This window comes from Oryctolagus cuniculus, chromosome 13 (genome assembly GCF_051225735.1).
Source record: "Oryctolagus cuniculus isolate XC-2025 breed Fujian yellow rabbit chromosome 13, ASM5122573v1, whole genome shotgun sequence".
Classification (NCBI taxonomy): Eukaryota; Metazoa; Chordata; class Mammalia; order Lagomorpha; family Leporidae; genus Oryctolagus; species Oryctolagus cuniculus.
Window position 1 is genome coordinate 61,697,790 of NC_142879.1, and position 17,559 is coordinate 61,715,348.

Genomic DNA, 17,559 nt, shown 5'->3' on the forward strand with positions numbered 1-17,559 from the left:
TGCGACCTTGGAAAAGTCACCTGACCTCTCAGTGCTTGTAATGTCTCATCTGCAAACTGACACTGATAATGGTCCTCATCTTATATGTCTTTGGGTGCATGAACACATGCAGAGTACTTAGACTAATGCCTGTTGCTTTGTAGGTACCAAGTATGTATGTGTCTGTGTCTGCTGCTCCCACGCCACTGCTGCTGCAGTTATGACTATTTCTCCTCCTTTGGTCCTCCATGGTTCTAAATACAACACTACTGGACCATGATCACAAATGCTCTCTTAAAATTCTGGGAGGTACACACACACACACAGAGAGAGAGAGAGAGAGAGAGAGAGAGAGACAGACAGACAGACAGACAGACAAAGAGAAAGCTCCCATCTGCTGGCTGACTGCCCCAAAACCAGCAATGGTTGAGGCTGGGCCGAAAGAGAAGCCAGGAGTCTGGATCACCCCCATTGGAGGCTGGAACCCAATTACTTGAGGCATCACTGCTCACTGTGCCTCTCATAGAGTGTGCACTAGCCAGGAAGCTGGAGTCGGGAGCCAGAGTCGGAAATTGAACCCAGGCATCCAGATGTGGGAAACAGCCATCTTAACCACTGGGCTAAGCACTCACCCCCCAAGACGCTTTCTTGACTATAAAAGGCACTTTTCGTACTGCACAAGGTGAGGAACCACTGACACATTCAACATCGCTCACAGGCCCTCTTTGCTGCCTACTTCCCGAAATACTGGGGAAATCATGCAAACCCCAAGGCTGTCGTGTCCCCAAGTGACAGTCGTGAGTCAGCTCTTCAGTCTGGGTTTCTACATCCTCATTGACCAGAGTAACAGTCAGGAGGCCCTGGAATCCCGACTCCTGCAGCTTCCCCCCAGGTTGTCTCTCGGGGACCTGCATTTGACCCTCCAGGACAGCAAGGGCAATGCCTATGTGGCCACTTAGGATTTTCTTCCCTTCCACATGTCCGATAGGAGCCAGGACCAGGGAACCGCTGTAGCCCGATTCTGACTTCTGTGTCCACAGCACTGGGGCTGGCAGGCCTGCTGTGGCTGTGCTGCACACAGGGAAATCAGCAGGTAGGGCCAGAAGCAGCAGTGTCCCCCCCCACCACCACCACTCGGGGACACCTGTAGGACTCTGAGGAAACTCTGAGACACACTAATTTTTCAGCTGACCTCAAACCAGCTTGAACAGAAGAGGCTGAGGAGCACCGATTCCAGAGAGATGCATGGTCTAATCGAAGCTGGTCAGTTTACACAAGCCTCTGGTAAAGCCACAGGGGATCTCATGGCATTGAGGAGGCTCTGTCAAAGAAGGGGCAAGTTAAGCGTTTTCCCCCTCATTTTCTTCTGTAAACAGAGCTGGCGAGGGGGAAGATAGCTAATAAGCAAACCTGCAGTTTCCCAGGGCGTACACCGTCACCTGAAACCACACCATGCGGCAGACAGCCTTGCTTTTGGCAAAGGTGTGGTGGGTGCACACATCCTTTGTGAGTGGCAGACACTGACGGGCAGCTTTGCTCTTGGCAATGGTATGGCGGGGGTGTGCTGTCACTGGTGGGTGGCAGATGCTGTGGCTGACCCCCCAATATCCTTGCTCTCTCATCAATCCAAGAAAACCCCAAACCTGTCCAAAATGCTATACGTTATCTTATTTCTGGACAACGAGACGAAGCAGAAGTCTGCAAGGGATTTCTGGGACTATCTGTGCCTCTCGAAGCATCCTCGTTATTGTTCCCTGTCTTCTTCCTTCATATTCCTCTGCCTGGCATTCTGGGTGACCCCAGGGACGGAGCCCCCATCTATAGCCACAAGCCGACAAGCAGGAAGAGAAAAGCTCCCAAGGAAAGGCAACGTGTGACACCAGCCCTGGACCTTGACCAAGGCTTCCTGCCCAGTGAGAGAATGACACTGTCTTTGGGTAAGCACAGTCTGGGCGTCTCTGTTACACGCAGCCAAAAACAATCTCCTGGGGCCCAGGGCCTCTCCCACAGGCTGGAAGCACAGACTTCCACCTTTCACAAGCAGGGACTAACCACGGTGTTCTACCCTACTGAGAAGGTTTCCAAGTGAACCAGTGTTGGGGCTTCTGATTCCAACATGGCCAAACAGAGGTGCCCACAGCTTACCTCCTCTGCAAGGCAGCAGCAAAATAACCAAAAAGTAGCTGCACCGTGTGGTGGAAGGCCCAGCAAGAGCACTGGAACTCAGCAGGGGAGGGACAGGGACGCTGTAAGGCACTGAGGCCTGAGACAGCAGCACAGAGAGAGAACCAGGGCCCAGGGCACCTGCGGCCCCAGCTCCCTAGCCAGGAAGACTCATCATTGACAGGGAGGAGCAAACAAGAAGGCCCCAGATCTCATGGCCACCGATGCTGGACAGTCCCACGGTCGACATGAGCTTCGAGCCACCTGGAGTCCGCACAGCTGCTCTGCTTCCGGGAAAGAATTTGCCAGGTTGTACAGCACAGCACCCCTTGAGAACGGTGTCACTGGGCAAGTCCAGATGGCCTCCAGGACAGCAGCCTCAATCCAGACCTATCTCCAAGGCCCTGAAGACACTCCACTACACTCCCAGAGCAGGCTGTGACAGCATGAACTCAATGAGACCCAGCTGAGCAACTGTGACCCCTGCACCCAAGCCTGCACAGCGCCCTGCATGCCAGGGCCCAGGTGTTCCAGCATAGCAGGTGCTGCTCCCAAGACTCGAGGAACCAAGGCCTTGACTCCCGGTATTCTGGGGTCCATCTCCCTCTGCCACCCACTCTGCCAGTGCTGAGCCTAGGGATGCGTCCCCCACACTCCACACTCCTATGGAGATGACCTTGACCTATGTGGGTGAAGACCTTTGTTCCATTATCACTGATTTCATGAGGAATGTTTTCTGAGTGCTGAGAGCAGGGACAGTGGAGGTGGACAGGCTGAGCTCCTGCGTCATGGGTGTGTGTATACACACAGATGCACACATGCACCCACGTATGCACACAAGGTCATCTCCACCTGCTGCATCCCTCCCCTCCCCCTTCCAGCTCCCACCAGCCCAGCTCTCCAGCACCTCTCCTCTCTCCCACCCCTCCTTCAGCTCATGTCCTCACCATCTGGGCTGTGACTCCAGCCACCTCTGTCACCCAGAAAGCAGAGTTCAGCAGGACTCTTGGCCTCCACATGGAGAAGAGAGCCTGGCAGGCAGCCAAGCAAGGGCCGGGGCAGGCCTGGGCTCTCTAGGGAGCCGGCCTCCCATCCAAAGGCCCTCAGGTTCAATACTCAAGGCTGGCCTTTAGCTTCTCCATTTTTCTGCGTCATCTCTTATCACCTGAGCACCTGGACCTAAAGGCAAGGCCAAACTGCCACCAACCTGCCTGGCTCACTACTGACAAACCGATTACCCTTCCAGACCTTGGTGTCTCAGTGAGATTAAAGGGTTGGTACAGATGCTCACCAAGAAACCTTCGACCTTGCAAGTGCCTTCCGAGAAGGAAGCCTGAATCCCCTGCCCTGGGAAGCCCTCCCCACCAAGTCTGCCAGCAGCCTCTCTTTGAAGGAGGCCATGGCCTGGCAGCCCCACCCAGGGACTGGTAGCTGGAAGCAGCCTGGCAGCCCTGGGCCAGGCCCAATCACAGAAGTGCGCCACCTTGCCCTCTGCCCATGGCCAGGGCGGAGGCCATCTGGGGCAGTACTTCCCCTCTGACTGGCACAGAGGTGGCCTCTAATAATTCAGACCAGCCTCCCTGACAGGATTCCCTTTCTTCAGCCTGGTCTGGGGCCACACAAGGCACTATATTCACTATTATATGTCTCAACTGCTCCTGCCACAACTGCAGGGTACAGGTTACCCACCAGGGTCCTGTTCATAGTTGTTCCAAATGGGCTCCACTGAGCTGTGGGAAGAATCAGTCAGGCCCAAAGTCTTCATTGTACCCCAATCCCTGTGGGCAAATCACACACACACTGCAAAACAAGTCAGCGGTGGAAACTCCCCAGTGTTTTTCCCCTAACGAAGTAACGCTCCACTTCAGAAGTGAGAGGAACTCTGCAGTGGCAGACTTTCCCAGGAGCTCTTGTCCTTGCCACACGTGTGTGGCATCTGAGGGCATCCCCTGCACCCTGCCATGGCCGTCCTCCTGGAGGGGAGCCAACATGGAGTGACAGCTGGGTCTGCCCCTCACTGTGGGGCAAAGGGGGGAGAGGCCTTTGGGAACTGAGCATGGCTGGTCCCGAGCAGGGAGGATGCCGGGAGATACAGCATCTGCTGTCAAACCTGGGGTGACTGTCCATCCCAGGAGGAGGGTGACACCTGCTCTGTACGGCCCCGAGTGGTAGGAATGGGAGTTAACCAGCTCTACCATTCCATCCCAAGTTTGATCCACATCTCAGGAAGCTGCTGTGCCACCTAGAGGCTGCAGCCTGATGTAGGGCAGGGCCCAGGAGGAAATGGACTTCCCCCACACAACCCATAACCGACAGGGACCCAAGCTGGTCACCTGAGAATCTAGCTCTGTTCAGAAGACACCTCCTATGTCAACCCAAGTCTGAACCTTCACCACTCCCGTCCTCTGCTGGCCCATCAAGAAATTGCCTCCAGTAGCAACACTGAGGTAATGAGGGTGGAAACCCAATGGGCCTGAATGATAAGTGGTGGCTTCAACCTGGAACTCATACCCCTGCCACAGTGCTGGCATCACTTCATAGTGAATACCTGGGTTTCAGAAATATTTACATTTCTTAGGAGTTTTTTTTACTATAACAAGATTTACTGTGATAGATTTGACTTACACTTAAGTAGTAGCAAAAGTCACTAGTTCTTTTTAAAACATGTATCTTAGAGGGAGAATGACAGAAATTAAAGAATGAATTAAGCCCCCAACTTCCCAATGAAAACATCCCATACCTTGTGTCACTGTTGTAATGTCTAACAGAATGGAAAAACTACCTACATGAAATCTTTTTTCTCTGCTCAATACTAAGTTTGATAAAGGTAGGAGCCAAATTTGACCTTAACACAGAGTCTACACAATGCCTGGTGTAGAGGAAATGCTCCAAAACACATGATGAAACAACCTGTCAACAGGTGAACGGGATAAACAAGATGTGGTGCATCCATACAATTGGAGATCATTCAGTCACATGAAGGAACAAAGTTCTGATACATGTTCTGGTGAAGATGAACCTCAAAAATATGCTGAGCGAGAAGAGCCTAGCATAAAAGGATGCACACTGTGTGAAATACCTAGAACAGGCAAGTCCACAGAGGAAGAAAGAAGACTGGTGGCTGTGGTGACCAGTAATGGGAAAAGACTGCTTAATGGGTATGGATATTTTGGGGGAGAGGGGAATGATGAAAATGTTCCTAACTAGACAGAAGTGACAGTTGCACAGCACAGAGAATACACTAAGTTTCATGTAAATCTTATGTCCTGTAGATCTTTTAGATATCAAGGTAAAGAACACTTGTTGAATGAAATGAAAGGGTCTCCATGTTCTGGCTGAACCTTGTGTGTTGCTTTGTGGAAGCTGGGAAGACAAGGACCTGTGGTATGAACCACCCCATTAGGTGAGGAGGGTGATCTCTGCTGGGCCTGGCCCACAGGTGGCCAGTGCTGCCCACACTCTGCCTGCTTCTCTCTTTACACCCCACCAGCCACGTGCTACAAATGTACCACCACACCACCCAGATGGGACAATGTGGGAAGCTGGGGAGAACAGCACACAAGGTGGCTGTTTTATCACATGTGGGTTTTCACCCTGTGTTTTGTGGACTCTCAGGCCAGCAAATGTGTCTACCATGTAAACAGAGTGGGGGGAACACAGCGAGCTGACAACACCACATGACATGGAGCCCACCCCTCGCTGAGCCTCCCCACGCCCAGGGCAGCAGGTCCCTTCCCTGTGCTGCTACAGGTGGAAGCCTACGCCACTCTTGCTTCTGCTCATGTCTGTTTTTCCCAATAGACTGCGGCTCTTCAGGGCAGAAGTCCCTACTGTCTCTGATCTTGGACACCTGTGTGCGGGTGAGCAGCAAGGCTTCCTCACTGGATGAGTGACACTTCCTAAACACAAGGAGAAGCCAAAGCCTGACTCTGAGTGCCTGAAGGACTTGTCCCAGCAAAAATGACAGAACAAAGGCGAGATGGGATCTTGATGACAAACACTGGGTTTGTCCCACTCCAGGGGCTGGCAATTTATAGGCCTGCCAGCCACGTCCATTCCACCAGTTGTTTTCACAAGGCCTGTGAGCTAAGAAAGGTTTTATTTGTTCGTTTACCTTGTTAAAGGATTGTTTTTTTAAAAAAGATAATCAACAGGGACTCTACACAGCTCACAGGCCTGATATCCTGACGGGCACCCCTCATCACTTCCTCCTCGCGGCCCTGCACGTGTGAGCCTGAGGAAATGAATCCAGCCCACAGGTGAAACCACTCGGCCTTCTGTCCTCACACATCAGCACACTCGACGCTTCAGCTGCAGGGTGAATAAAATGTGAAACACTGGCAGGCCCGTGGGGCCCCCGGGGAGTGCCTGTGTGCAGGTACTGCCTGCACTGCATGCAGAGCCTACTGCTGTCCCGGGACAGCTGGCCAGTGGGAGCATCAGGCCCAAGACAGGCCTTCAGACCAGGAAGAGGTTTCGTCCTCTCGCTGGAAATGCCAGGCAATCAGGAACCTGCTGACGCTCTTGGGTCATGTGATTGTATTGTTTTCAAAGCCCTGCGCCTCGTGTCCATCTCCGACCCTACCCTCAACTCCCTATCACTCAGAGCTGATTGGCTAGCTGGAGGGAGAGCCTGTGGGGGGTGGGAAGGAGGGTGGACAGCATGGGGACAGGGCCTGTGGTCACACACAGCCGGGAGTTGGACCTCAGAATGCGCCTGAGCACACTGGTCTTGGGACAGTATTCTGTCCCTGCTTCCTGGCAGCAGAAAGGCAAGGAAGCAGAAGGATGTCACAAACCCTGCATGCACTGATATGTAGGACAATGGCAGAGGCGTCTTGATGGTGACAGCAACCCTGGTGCAGTCAGCTCAGCTCTGCCGTGTGGAAATCCAGGCTCCCCGGGTGGCCCATCAGGTCAGGGTTCCAATACACTGTGAGGAGTCTAATGGTTCCAGGTTGCCAAGACCATGGAGAAAATCTGGCTCTCCCTCAGTGGGCAGGGCCTTGCCCTGAGGCACTGCAGAAGCCACCATGACAGAACAGAGTGTGTGCAGAGCTAGTATTGGTGGAGACAACTTGTGACCCTGGGCAGTAAAATCAGGATGTTACGTCTTGGGGCGAGTGCAGGCAGGTGGAACATGAATAAGGAAACCTCTCCACACACAGACATGTACTGGTGCACACAGGCACACACACAATCACATCCAGAGGCATGCATGCACACAGAGCTGGACACAGAGCAGACATGCACACAGGCACACGCACAGGTACACACCCAAGCACACACAAAGATGCACTCTCAGGCACACAGACACACAGGTGCACATGCAAGAATGTACACACACACAGCTCTGGAAGGCCCTGGGCCCACTGAGTGACCACAGGGAGCCAGTACTAGAGGCTAAGGCCAGGACGGGTGTGGCATACGGAGACCAAGCTGAGCATAGCCCACATCCCCGTGGGAGTGCGAGTGTCTGGTCCCTGCGATAGGCAAAGGCCTACCTTCTTTGCTAAGCATCTTCCTTCTTTACAGACACCCAGAGAGCTACAAGCCTCTGTCTGCTCACCTGCTAGACTGGAGTCTGACCCATGACGGGTATCTGCTAAGTATTTCCTGATGAACTGTACTGTCACAGACCACAGCAAAAGCCACTTGTTCCTATAATCACTCACTTCCCCTTTCCCGGTACAGGTGGCAAATCAGTCCCTGGATTCTATTTTCAGTTGCTTCCTATTTCCCTGTCAGCAAGGATGAGGCCCATGATGCATTTCAGGTTGAGGTGTGGCACATGCCACAAGTACAGGATGGATCAGACACACAGGATCTTGTCTTGGCTCTGTGCTTCTGGCCAGGGGTCCTCGGGCAGCCACTGTACTTCCCCATACCGTGGTCAACTCGCCTGAACACCAGGGGTGGCGGTTGGCCCTGCAGTGACCCCTGCTCTTTGTTGCTGGGGCTCCTGTTAGGACTGGTGACTCACCACAGCCGCCCCCAGGGCATGCAAGAGTCAGGGCCATTGGACACATGAAAGTGGCATCGTGGTGGTAAAAGTCACTCAGACAGTGCTGTGGGCTGGTACCAGTCCCTGGACCTGACCTGTAGTACAGCGGTCATGTGTCAGCAAAAGCCTGGCTTCAGGGCTGTACGGAGATGGAGGAGCACCTGTAAGAGTCAGGACGGTCTTCTCTGACCTACTGCGGCCTGTGGGCTAAGTAAGACGGCTTCTTTCCCCCCGTGAAGCAGTAGCTTCAGAGAAGTCAGAACCTGTTCTGACTCACACTAGGGCAACACCAGAATACAAACCCAGCTCTGTCCACTTTCCCCGCTTCTTCCACTGCCTCTGGGGCCTCTTGATACTAAACCTTGACCGACCCAGCACCTCCCTGAGCTCCGACACCCACCGTGAGCCTCAGGTCCCCACTGTGAGCCCCTGGCTCCACCTCACAACAAACCACCCCAGATGCATGCCCAGATCCAGAACAGATCAGACCCTCATAGATGCCAGCCTCCCACCTGCCCTCCAAGGCGCCGCGAGGCCCTGGCTCCCAGACTGTATCCATTAGTCATCCCCTCTCCCCCACTGAGAGGGCTCACTTCTCCATTTCCTTCCTCAAACTACCTGTAATGGCAGGAGTTGGTCACAGGACTCAAGACAAGGCTGAAGTAGGGGAAGCAGAGCTTGTTCCACTCAGCCCAACTCAGGACCCTCAGGAGTCTGAGTTCTACACTGAATTCCGAGGAACAGCTGGTAGCACAAGTTGCCCAGGTGTGGCCATGCCCACCACCACACAGGACCCTCCTGCCTGTGACAGACCTGCCTGCTCAGGTGCTCCCCTGGCCCAGAAGCTGCCAGCCTTTGCTTCTGAGCCCCTACCCTACCCAGGTGCCTTGGTTATAAGACTTCAATCACAAAGGAGATTAGAGAGGCAGGTGTTTGGTACAGCAGTTAACTTAGAACACTCACATCCCATATCAGTGTGCTGGGTTCAAGTCCCAGCTCCACTCCTGACTCCAGCTTCCTGCTAATGCACAGAGCTCTCTCTCTCTCTCTCTCTCTCTCTCTCTCTCTCTCTCTCTCTTTCCCTCTCTCCTCCCCACCCTTGCCTTTCAAATAAAAAAAAATTTAAAAATATATTTAAGTGATTTGAGGGTGTGTATTCAGCCTAGCAGTTCAGACACATACAGGCCACACTGGAGTGCCCAGGTTTGACTCCGAACTCCAGCCCCTGACTCCAGCTTCCTGCTAATGCAGATCCTGGGAGGCAGCAGCGATGGCTCAAGTAATTGTGTCTGCCACCCACGCACCCCAGCCCAGACCCATTGCTGCAGGCATCTGGAGACAGAGCACGCTTGCTCCCTTTTCCTCTCCCTCTCCTCCTCCCTCTCCAAGAAAGAGAGAAAGAAAACACGATGGTTTGAGGGGAAAGTCGATCAGTCTGTTCAATGATCAGATTACCCCAGAACGTGTGCCTGTGGGCGGGTGCGGGCTGCTTACTGCTGAGCAGTGTGTGTGAGGCTTGAAGGCGTCACCACAAAGTAACGGATGCGCAGCAAAGAGGACCATTCCCCAGGCACCTCAAGGAGGGGGTCCCACGGGCTGTGGGGCACCACGGTCAGTGTCCTCATCTCCCTGAAGCTCAGCAGGGGAAGTGACAGTGCCCTCTTTACAGGTTATCTGGAAGGGTGAGATGCATGGGCTAGCCCAGGGCAGCTTATAGGGATACAGCTGAGAAAAGCTCCCTCCATCTCTGCCGACTCCCTTTCTAGTCACTGTCAATTCCAAACAAGCCTTACACTCTGGTGTCACTGCGAATCCTGTCTCCAGCTGAGCCTCTGCTTCCTCCGCTGCACAAGGAGGACACTTTTAGCACTTTTTTCAGAGGAATGTTGCAAGATTAAGTAAAACATCGCTCAGGACTGTTGTTAGCATGTAAGATAGTACTGCAAGCTGCTATCTCCCCTGCAAAATTGGATTTACTTGATCTGAGAGGCGGCCAGGCAGCAGTAATTCTCGAAAACTGCCCATTTTAGGGGATCCCAGAGGTTGAGAGGCCTGTGGTAGGAGAATGAGTAAGTGCAAAAGGAGGGCATGGTAGAGGTAGGATGGGGTCAAAGGGCTGACTCCCCCCCCCTTTTAAAGGTTTATTTATGTATTTGAAAGGCAGAGTTACATATAGAGAAGCAAAAGCAAGCAGAGAGAGGTCTTCTATCCACTGGTTCACTCCCCAGACGGCTGCAATGGCTGGAGCTGGGCCCATCCTATTCGGGAGCCAAGAGCTTCTTCCAGGTCTCCAACATGGGTGTAGGGGCCCAAGCACGCGGGCCCTTCACTGCTTTCCCAGGCCATAGCACAGAGCTGGATCGGAAGCAGAGCAGTCGGGACTAGAACTGGTGCCCAAGTGGGAAGCTGGCACTGCAGGCAGTGGCTTTACCTGCTACGCCACAGCACCGGCCCCAAGGGCTGACCCCTTTGTAACGCCCCCAGAAGCATAACTTGTTGTCCAGAAGCTAGGAATGGCTGTGTCTGAGCCACCTTCTCCTGCCAGCCACTCAGGGCCCTCCAAGTGAAATGCCCTTTGCTACGGCGCCCCCGCCAATCTGGGAGGCAGGAAGACAATGAGGACTGAGAGCTATGACTTTGGGCCTCCTGGCCACAGTGGCTCTGTGTGCCCGGTCACTTTTTCCCTTGCTCAGCATTTACTCCCCAACCAGCAGATGGTGCAGAAAATGTGCAGTACAGCCTTTAATCCGGCACTATGTCCAGAATTTGCATGTCACCGCCAGAGAGCCATGGCAGTTCCCTAGATTTTCCCTTCCTCAGAAAGGGACAAGAGGAGAATGCTCAACACGCAACATCACCACGCGCACAGTTCTTTAGCTACCAGCACTCACCTGACTTCTGCACTGCGATGGAGCCACCCCATTCCCTCCAATGGCAAAGCCCTGTGTCTGCAGCACAGCCAACTGCCTGAACTGGTTTGGGGGTTTAAAGGTAATACTTGGACAGACACAATGCACATTACCAGTGGACTGGAAAATATGCTGATACACTGGGCTTCTAAGAAGGTTTCGAGAGAACACTCATTTTAAAAAGACAATAGGATCTACCAACTATTATAAATCTGTTTGGTAGCCAAAAGCTACCAAATTTCCTCCAGATTATCAGTCAGTGGCTCCCACCCTACCAGGGCTATCCACTTTTTACTTTCTTTTTTATTTTTTGAATCAATGATATTTTGAGAAACAGAGACGCTGTTTAGAAAAAAATAATCAGGGGGCCGGCGCTGTGGTGCAGATTAACGCCCTGGCCTAAAGTGTCGGCATCCCATATGGGCGCCGATTATAGCCCCGGCTGCTCCTCTTCGGATCCAGCTCTCTGCTCTGGCCTGGGAGAGCAGTGGAAGATGGCCCAAGTCCTTGAGCCCCTGCACCACCTGCGTGGAGACCCGAGGAAGCTCCTGGCTTCGGATCAGCACAGCTCCGGCTGTTGCGGCCATCTGGGGAGTGAACCATCGGATGGAAGACCTTTCTCTCTCTGCCTCTCCTCTCTGCGTAACTCTTTCAAATAAATAAATAAATCTTAAAAAAAATAATCAAATGCCTGCCTTCACAGGGCCTCTGTGCATGACCCTATTTTTAAATTCTCCTCACTGGACGACATTGTTGGTGCTGTCCCTTCGGGCAGTCCTAAGTGAAGAATGGACAGTTTTTGTGCTTAGAAAGCTTGGAGTTAGCGATGACAACAACGAGGAGGAGGCTGTGTTATTAAACCTTTGTGTAATGCTTAATGCACTATTTCCAAAGTGCATCACAATTACTGTAGTTCCATAAAGTAAACAAGCGAAGCAGCAGCCAGGTCCGTTCTCACGCTATCCCATTAGCTTATTAACAATACGCCTGATGAACTGATTGTGTGCGCCTGTAAAAGAGCCCCAGTAAAGTTTTACGGCTTTTTCTTGGGGCCTCTCCGATGAGCTCAGACAACAAGCCTGAGTTCCTGCCGGCAGCTCAGAGCTGGGGGTCACCCCACGCTGCCGTTCAGCCATCCCGTGGAAGGAGTTAGTAAGGAGCAGCTCAATAGGGCTCCATCTCATCGAAACCGGAACGGTCCCACCCTGTCACCACTTAAAAAAAAAGGCAGCGTCTGGTCCCAACCTGGAGACCAAAATGCAGCTGCTCTTCCCAGGCCGGGGGTTAGGTGCGTTGGGACAAGCGAACGAGAAAGGCAGGGTGGGAATTTTAGACTTTCCGGCCTCCCCGCCGGGCGCGCGTCCCATCAAGTACCAATTGGCGGCGTCCGCAGGAGATGCTGCCTCGCGCCGGGCCCAGAGCGGAGCCGGGCACCCACTGGAAGCCGCGGCCCCAGGAGCCTCGGCTTCCCTCTCCTCGCCGCTTGTGGAAGTGGGCGCGCGGGGGCGGGGGGTGGTCCCGGCAGCCAGGCCCCTTCCCACACTCTCAGCCCCGCGACAGGGCTGCGCTGTCAGGTGAGCGCCTGCCGCCGCCGCGCCTCACCTGCGTGAAGTACAAGTTCATCAGCGTGAGGGTGAAGAACTGCAGGCACACGGGGAAGCAATAGAGCAGCCAGAAGACGAAGGGGCTGAGCGAGTTGGCCGCCACGAAGTCTTTGAAGTAGAAAGAAAAGAGCACGGTCCGCAGGGAGGCCCAGAAGAGGCAGAGGAAGAGGAAGACGCTCTGGTAGCTGAGCCGCTTGTGGCGGTAGCGCAGCACCAGCCACAGCTGCGCGTAGATGAACACGAACAGCAGCGCGTAGAACACGGTGTAGACCACGGTGAGGCCGAGCTTCACGTAGGGGGGCACGGCGGGCGTCAGCGTGGGCAGCAGCGAGTCGTTGCGGATCGGCTCCCACGGCTGGGCCTCCATCGGGCTGGGGGGCGCTGCGGCGTGCCCGCGGGCGCTCCGGCCTCATCGGGGCTCCCGGGCCCCGCCGCCGCCCGCGCGGGAGCCTTCGCGCATCGCGCTCCGCCCGCAGCCCGATGACTGGAGGAACGAAAACAAGCCGCACTTCCTCCCCCGGCACCACATGATTCACTGGGGCGGCCTTTGTCTGCGATTGGCAGCGCGGAGCCCGCCGCCCCCGCGCGCTCGCCGGCCCCGCGCGCCCCCGGCCCGCCCCAGCCCAGGCACTACGGCGCCGCCGAGCGCGCCCCCAGGACCGCGCGCCGCCGCGCTGCGCCCCGGCACCAAAGCAGCCAGACTGCGTGCCGCGCCCCCTGCACCGCCCACGGCTGGACACCAGTGCTCCTAGCGTCTCCCCTTCCGCAGCTGATTGCGTTAGAGGAGAGGTTAATTCTTCAAACCAAAACAACAACAAAAAACTTAGTTTTTTCCTCCCTTTAAAAATAAAGCTTTGTGTGGCTGTGAACTGGCCGGCGTCTGAGGTAATGTTTACTTCTAAATACAGGAATGCCAGAGACAAGGTTTGTATTTCTGAGGTCAAGTGTGTATGCTCAAGGTGCGGAAGCCGACGGTCCCGCGGCTCTGCCTGCGTCCGGGCATCAATCGCGCTGTTTTCTCCTGAGGAACCGCGCAGCGCTAGGTGGGCACGGCGCTCCTCTCACCTCTGAGCGCGCAGCCAGCGCGGGAGGCGACCCGCCTGCCGCGGAGCCCAGAGTGACTGCCCGGCGCATGGCTTCCCGCGTCCAGTCCACCCCATCAGCTAGGCTGCTTTGCCCGTCCGGGAACGCTCCCGGTTTGCTGTGACTGAGCGGTGGAGCTGGGGTCGTTTGCACCCGCGACCCACCCCTTCCAGTGTCCTGGATGTGCTGGGAGCTAGCGAACCTTCTGGGCAGAGTGCTGACGCCAGGCTGCAGTCTGGAAACACCACTGGGCAAGCATTGCGGGAAAACAAACTAGGAAATGAAGTTTCCCGGGCTCTCATATTAACACTGCACTGCGTGGCTGATGGTGTGTGCCTTTTTCTGAAGGGAACCGGAGGAAGCCTGGATCCACTATGGCCCTGTCTCAATTATTTCGTGTTCCTGCGCTACCAGTGCACCTTGGGCTCTGCACTCCCCCCCACCCCCACCCCCGGCCCGGTTCTACCTTTTCTCCCTCTCCCTATGGTTATTAAACAGAAAATATGGCATTGCTCCCCGTCCCCCCAACCCCCATCTTGTTCCCTCAGTGCGTTCTGCACAGAGCAGCTGGAATGATCTCTAAAGAATGCATTCGACCTCGTTATTCCCAAGCGTAAAGTTCCCTAGTTTGCCTCACTGTTCCGGAGGATAAAGTCCAACTTCTACCCTAGCTTCCCGACTTAGCTTTTAACAAGTGTTAAGCAGTGGTAACACCTGTTAACTTCCACAGGCCAAAGCAACTCCTCTTCCCACCTTCCTCCAACACTGGGCTTAATCTCATTCCTGGGTGTTACTTCCTGTAGCGTTTTTTGCAGACCCACCAGGAGCTCAGAATTAGATTAGGTGCTCCACGTGCGGTTTCCATAGCACCCTTGCTGGTTGTTAGCTGCATTTGTCAATCAGTTTCCTTATGATAGAAACTGTGCCTTGTTTACCTGTGTATCTCCTGGTAAAATAACATTTTATTATTTTATTTGTATATTATTGAAGAAATTTAGTTTGTCATCAGAGGTCCAAGCTCTGATATTTCTCCTGCACAATACATGGGTCTACTCACAAGACTACCTGATGATCCAAGATGCCTACTGACTCCCTAACAATTTCACCCACTTCCCAAGCTGGCAGTAAGAACAGGAGAGGGCTAAATGAGGCTTATCCTCTCCTGTCCATGTAGCACTACCAGAAATACTGATGTGTCCACTTTCAGCTCCTTGGTAGAATTTTTTTTAAAAACATTTATGTTTTCCTTTGAAAGACATAATTAGAGGAGAGATAAATCTTTCATCTGCTGTTTCGCGCCCCAGATGGCCACAACGGCTAGGCCAGGTGGAAGCCAGGAGCTTCATCTGGGTTTCCCATGTGGGTGCAGGGGCCCAGGGAGTTTGATCATCTTCCACTGCTTTCCCAGACACATTAGCAGGGAGCTGGATAGAAGTGGAGCAGCTGGAACTTGAACTGGGATGCTGGCATTGCAAGCAGTGGCAGCTTAACCTGCTATGCCACCATGCTGGCTCCTGGTTAGTATAATTTAATTACCTTTGTAAGCTAGCTTCTAGAGAGCTTGGGAAATGTAGTTTCTATTCTGTGTGGCATTGTGCAGAGCTAAAGATCTGCTATTGTAGATGAAATGGAGAATGGATTGGGAGAGGAAATAGCAATCTACCAGATAGATTCACAGCAGCCAGAAGAATGCCCTGTGTCTACACTAATCGACTCCTTTGACTATCAGTGTCAAGTGTCCTTCTTACCTTCCTTATGATCTCGAAAACAAAGATGATAGATAACAAAGATGCACCTGATGAATACAAAAATCCCTGAACAGCTGAAAAACACATTTTCTCGTTCCTCCTTCTCTCTGTCCAGCTTGAAACCCAGGTGCCCTGGGTGACAGTCATTCCTCCTTTAATTCTGTTACAACCCCATGTCATTCTGTATTTCATGGACTAACTTGTGAAGATATTTATCACTACTCGGTACTATAGAAAATAGTAGAGGAAAAGGGGCGAATAGAAAAAGGCAAAAAAGGTGAATAGAAAAAAGGAAGAAAATATATGATCTTTATAAAGCTCATGGAAATGTGTGTTATGGAAGAACATGCATAGATTTCAATTTGTTCTGCACCAAAATAAACTTTTTTTTCTTGGTTCAGCTTTCCCTGGAACTTTCTGAAGTACCCTCATAAGTGGAATAAGTTAGAATTCTGGTTTGTGCAAGTGACCATATGGCTATAATTGATATTTTTAAACTCCTCTCCTTTCTGGACATACAAAATCCTCCTTTCCCTTCAGCAGGCACCTCAGCTAGTCAGGGAGAGCTTTCATTTCTGAGGGATCTGAGGTTGTTAAAGTTTGCCCTTGGACTTGCTGGTAGCAATCGGCACTACCGTGATTGGTTTCCATCTACTCGCCTTCATTTTCTTGCCATAAAATACCATCCCTACTTTCCCTTGACTGTCACTGTCAACACAGCCAATACTATAATCCTTTTTGCAATTCACCCACTGATAGGAGGAGTCTCAATTTCCATTATAAAAAAAACAAGTTTGAATCTCCTGGTTGAAGAATTCCTCTTGGGTTACTAAGACCTTCAAGGTAGCAGAGTCCTAGGTAAAGCAACAGAAAGAAAATTTGCAAGTGAATCAAGGATATATTAATGAGAAATGTCATTCTCTTCTTTCCTGAACTGCAGGAAACCCTATCAACTTTGGGTTCAGAAGAGATTCTGTATCTTTCCAGGAGCATCTTCTTCCAGTGGACACTGTAAGTCTAAACTGGTCATTCTGAAAAGCTAACCACTACTGAAGTTACCCCATCACATTTCTTTTAGTAGCAAGTGAGGTCCTTGGTTAGAAGTGGTACTCTGGGGGATACCAGGATGATGAAGAAGGCAGTCACTCAGAAAGTCTCAGGATGATGGTGTAAGCACAGTGGGCAAAGGGAGTCAATCCAAGTTCAGAAGCATTGTCTGTTCTAGGGAGGATAAGCTGCCTCTATCCTCCCAAGATTAAATAAGTCTGTATAATCTCTTTTCATGTGGCTGTCTAAAACTGCTCAAGTTTGATTCCTATGGAAGTTGTCTGGTAAGAACCCAGGCTGGCCTTGGGAGCAGAATTGTTAAGAACATGGATCTGGGGGCCAACACTGTGGCACAGTAGGTTAATCCTCCACCTGCGGCGCTGGCATCCCATATGGGCACCAGTTCAAGTCCCAGCTGCTCCTCTTCAGATTTAGCTCTCTGCTATGGCCTGGAGAAGCAGTGGAAGATGGCCCAAGTCCTGAGGCCCTGCACCCATGTGGGAGACCTGGAAGAAGCTCCTGGTTCCTGGCTTCGAATCAGATCAGCTCTGGCTATTGCGGCCATGTAGGGAATGAAGCAGCGCATGGAAGACCTTTCTCTCTGTCTCTCCCTCTCACTGTCAGTAACTCTACCTCTCAAATAAAAAAATCTTAAAAAAAATAATAAAAAGAACGTGGATCTGTTCAGTCACTGCCCACATGGTCACTGTGTCCATAAGCACACTGAGTGAGCAGTGGGTTAGCTGGGGACAGAAGGTGACATCTCCACACAGCATGTCAGTTTGTCCACATGAGTTGAGTGTCTCCAGTGTAGCTGAATCTTTTGCTGAGCATCAAAATAACACCCAGCTCCAGGTAAGCAGCTCAGTCTACACAGTAATTTGACTTCCTTGATCAGGCTTTCAATCTCATCTGTAGCCCAGTTACAAGGCAACCTTTTTTTCTGTAAAGGAAAATAAGTATTTGGCAAAGAAAGCATGCATTTGCTTTAAAACCCTTATAGCTGACACTGTGATTGTCCT

General features: G+C 52.5%; 1 protein-coding gene across 4 annotated transcripts in view; it reads right to left on the bottom strand.

Moving 5' to 3' along the window:
* The window catches only part of GPR137B (G protein-coupled receptor 137B), a 50,738-nt gene extending 37,579 nt beyond the window's left edge, over positions 1–13,159 (bottom strand). For all 4 annotated transcript variants that reach the window (XR_016219040.1, XM_089311652.1, XM_089311651.1 and 1 more), the window contains exon 1: positions 12,658–13,159. Coding sequence is in view for 3 of the 4 variants with exons in the window: in XM_089311652.1 (XP_089167778.1) it covers positions 12,658–13,026 (369 nt within the window). In the remaining variant the exon portion in view is untranslated. The remainder of the gene's footprint in view (positions 1–12,657) is intronic.
* Between the last annotated feature and the right edge of the window lie 4,400 nt (positions 13,160–17,559).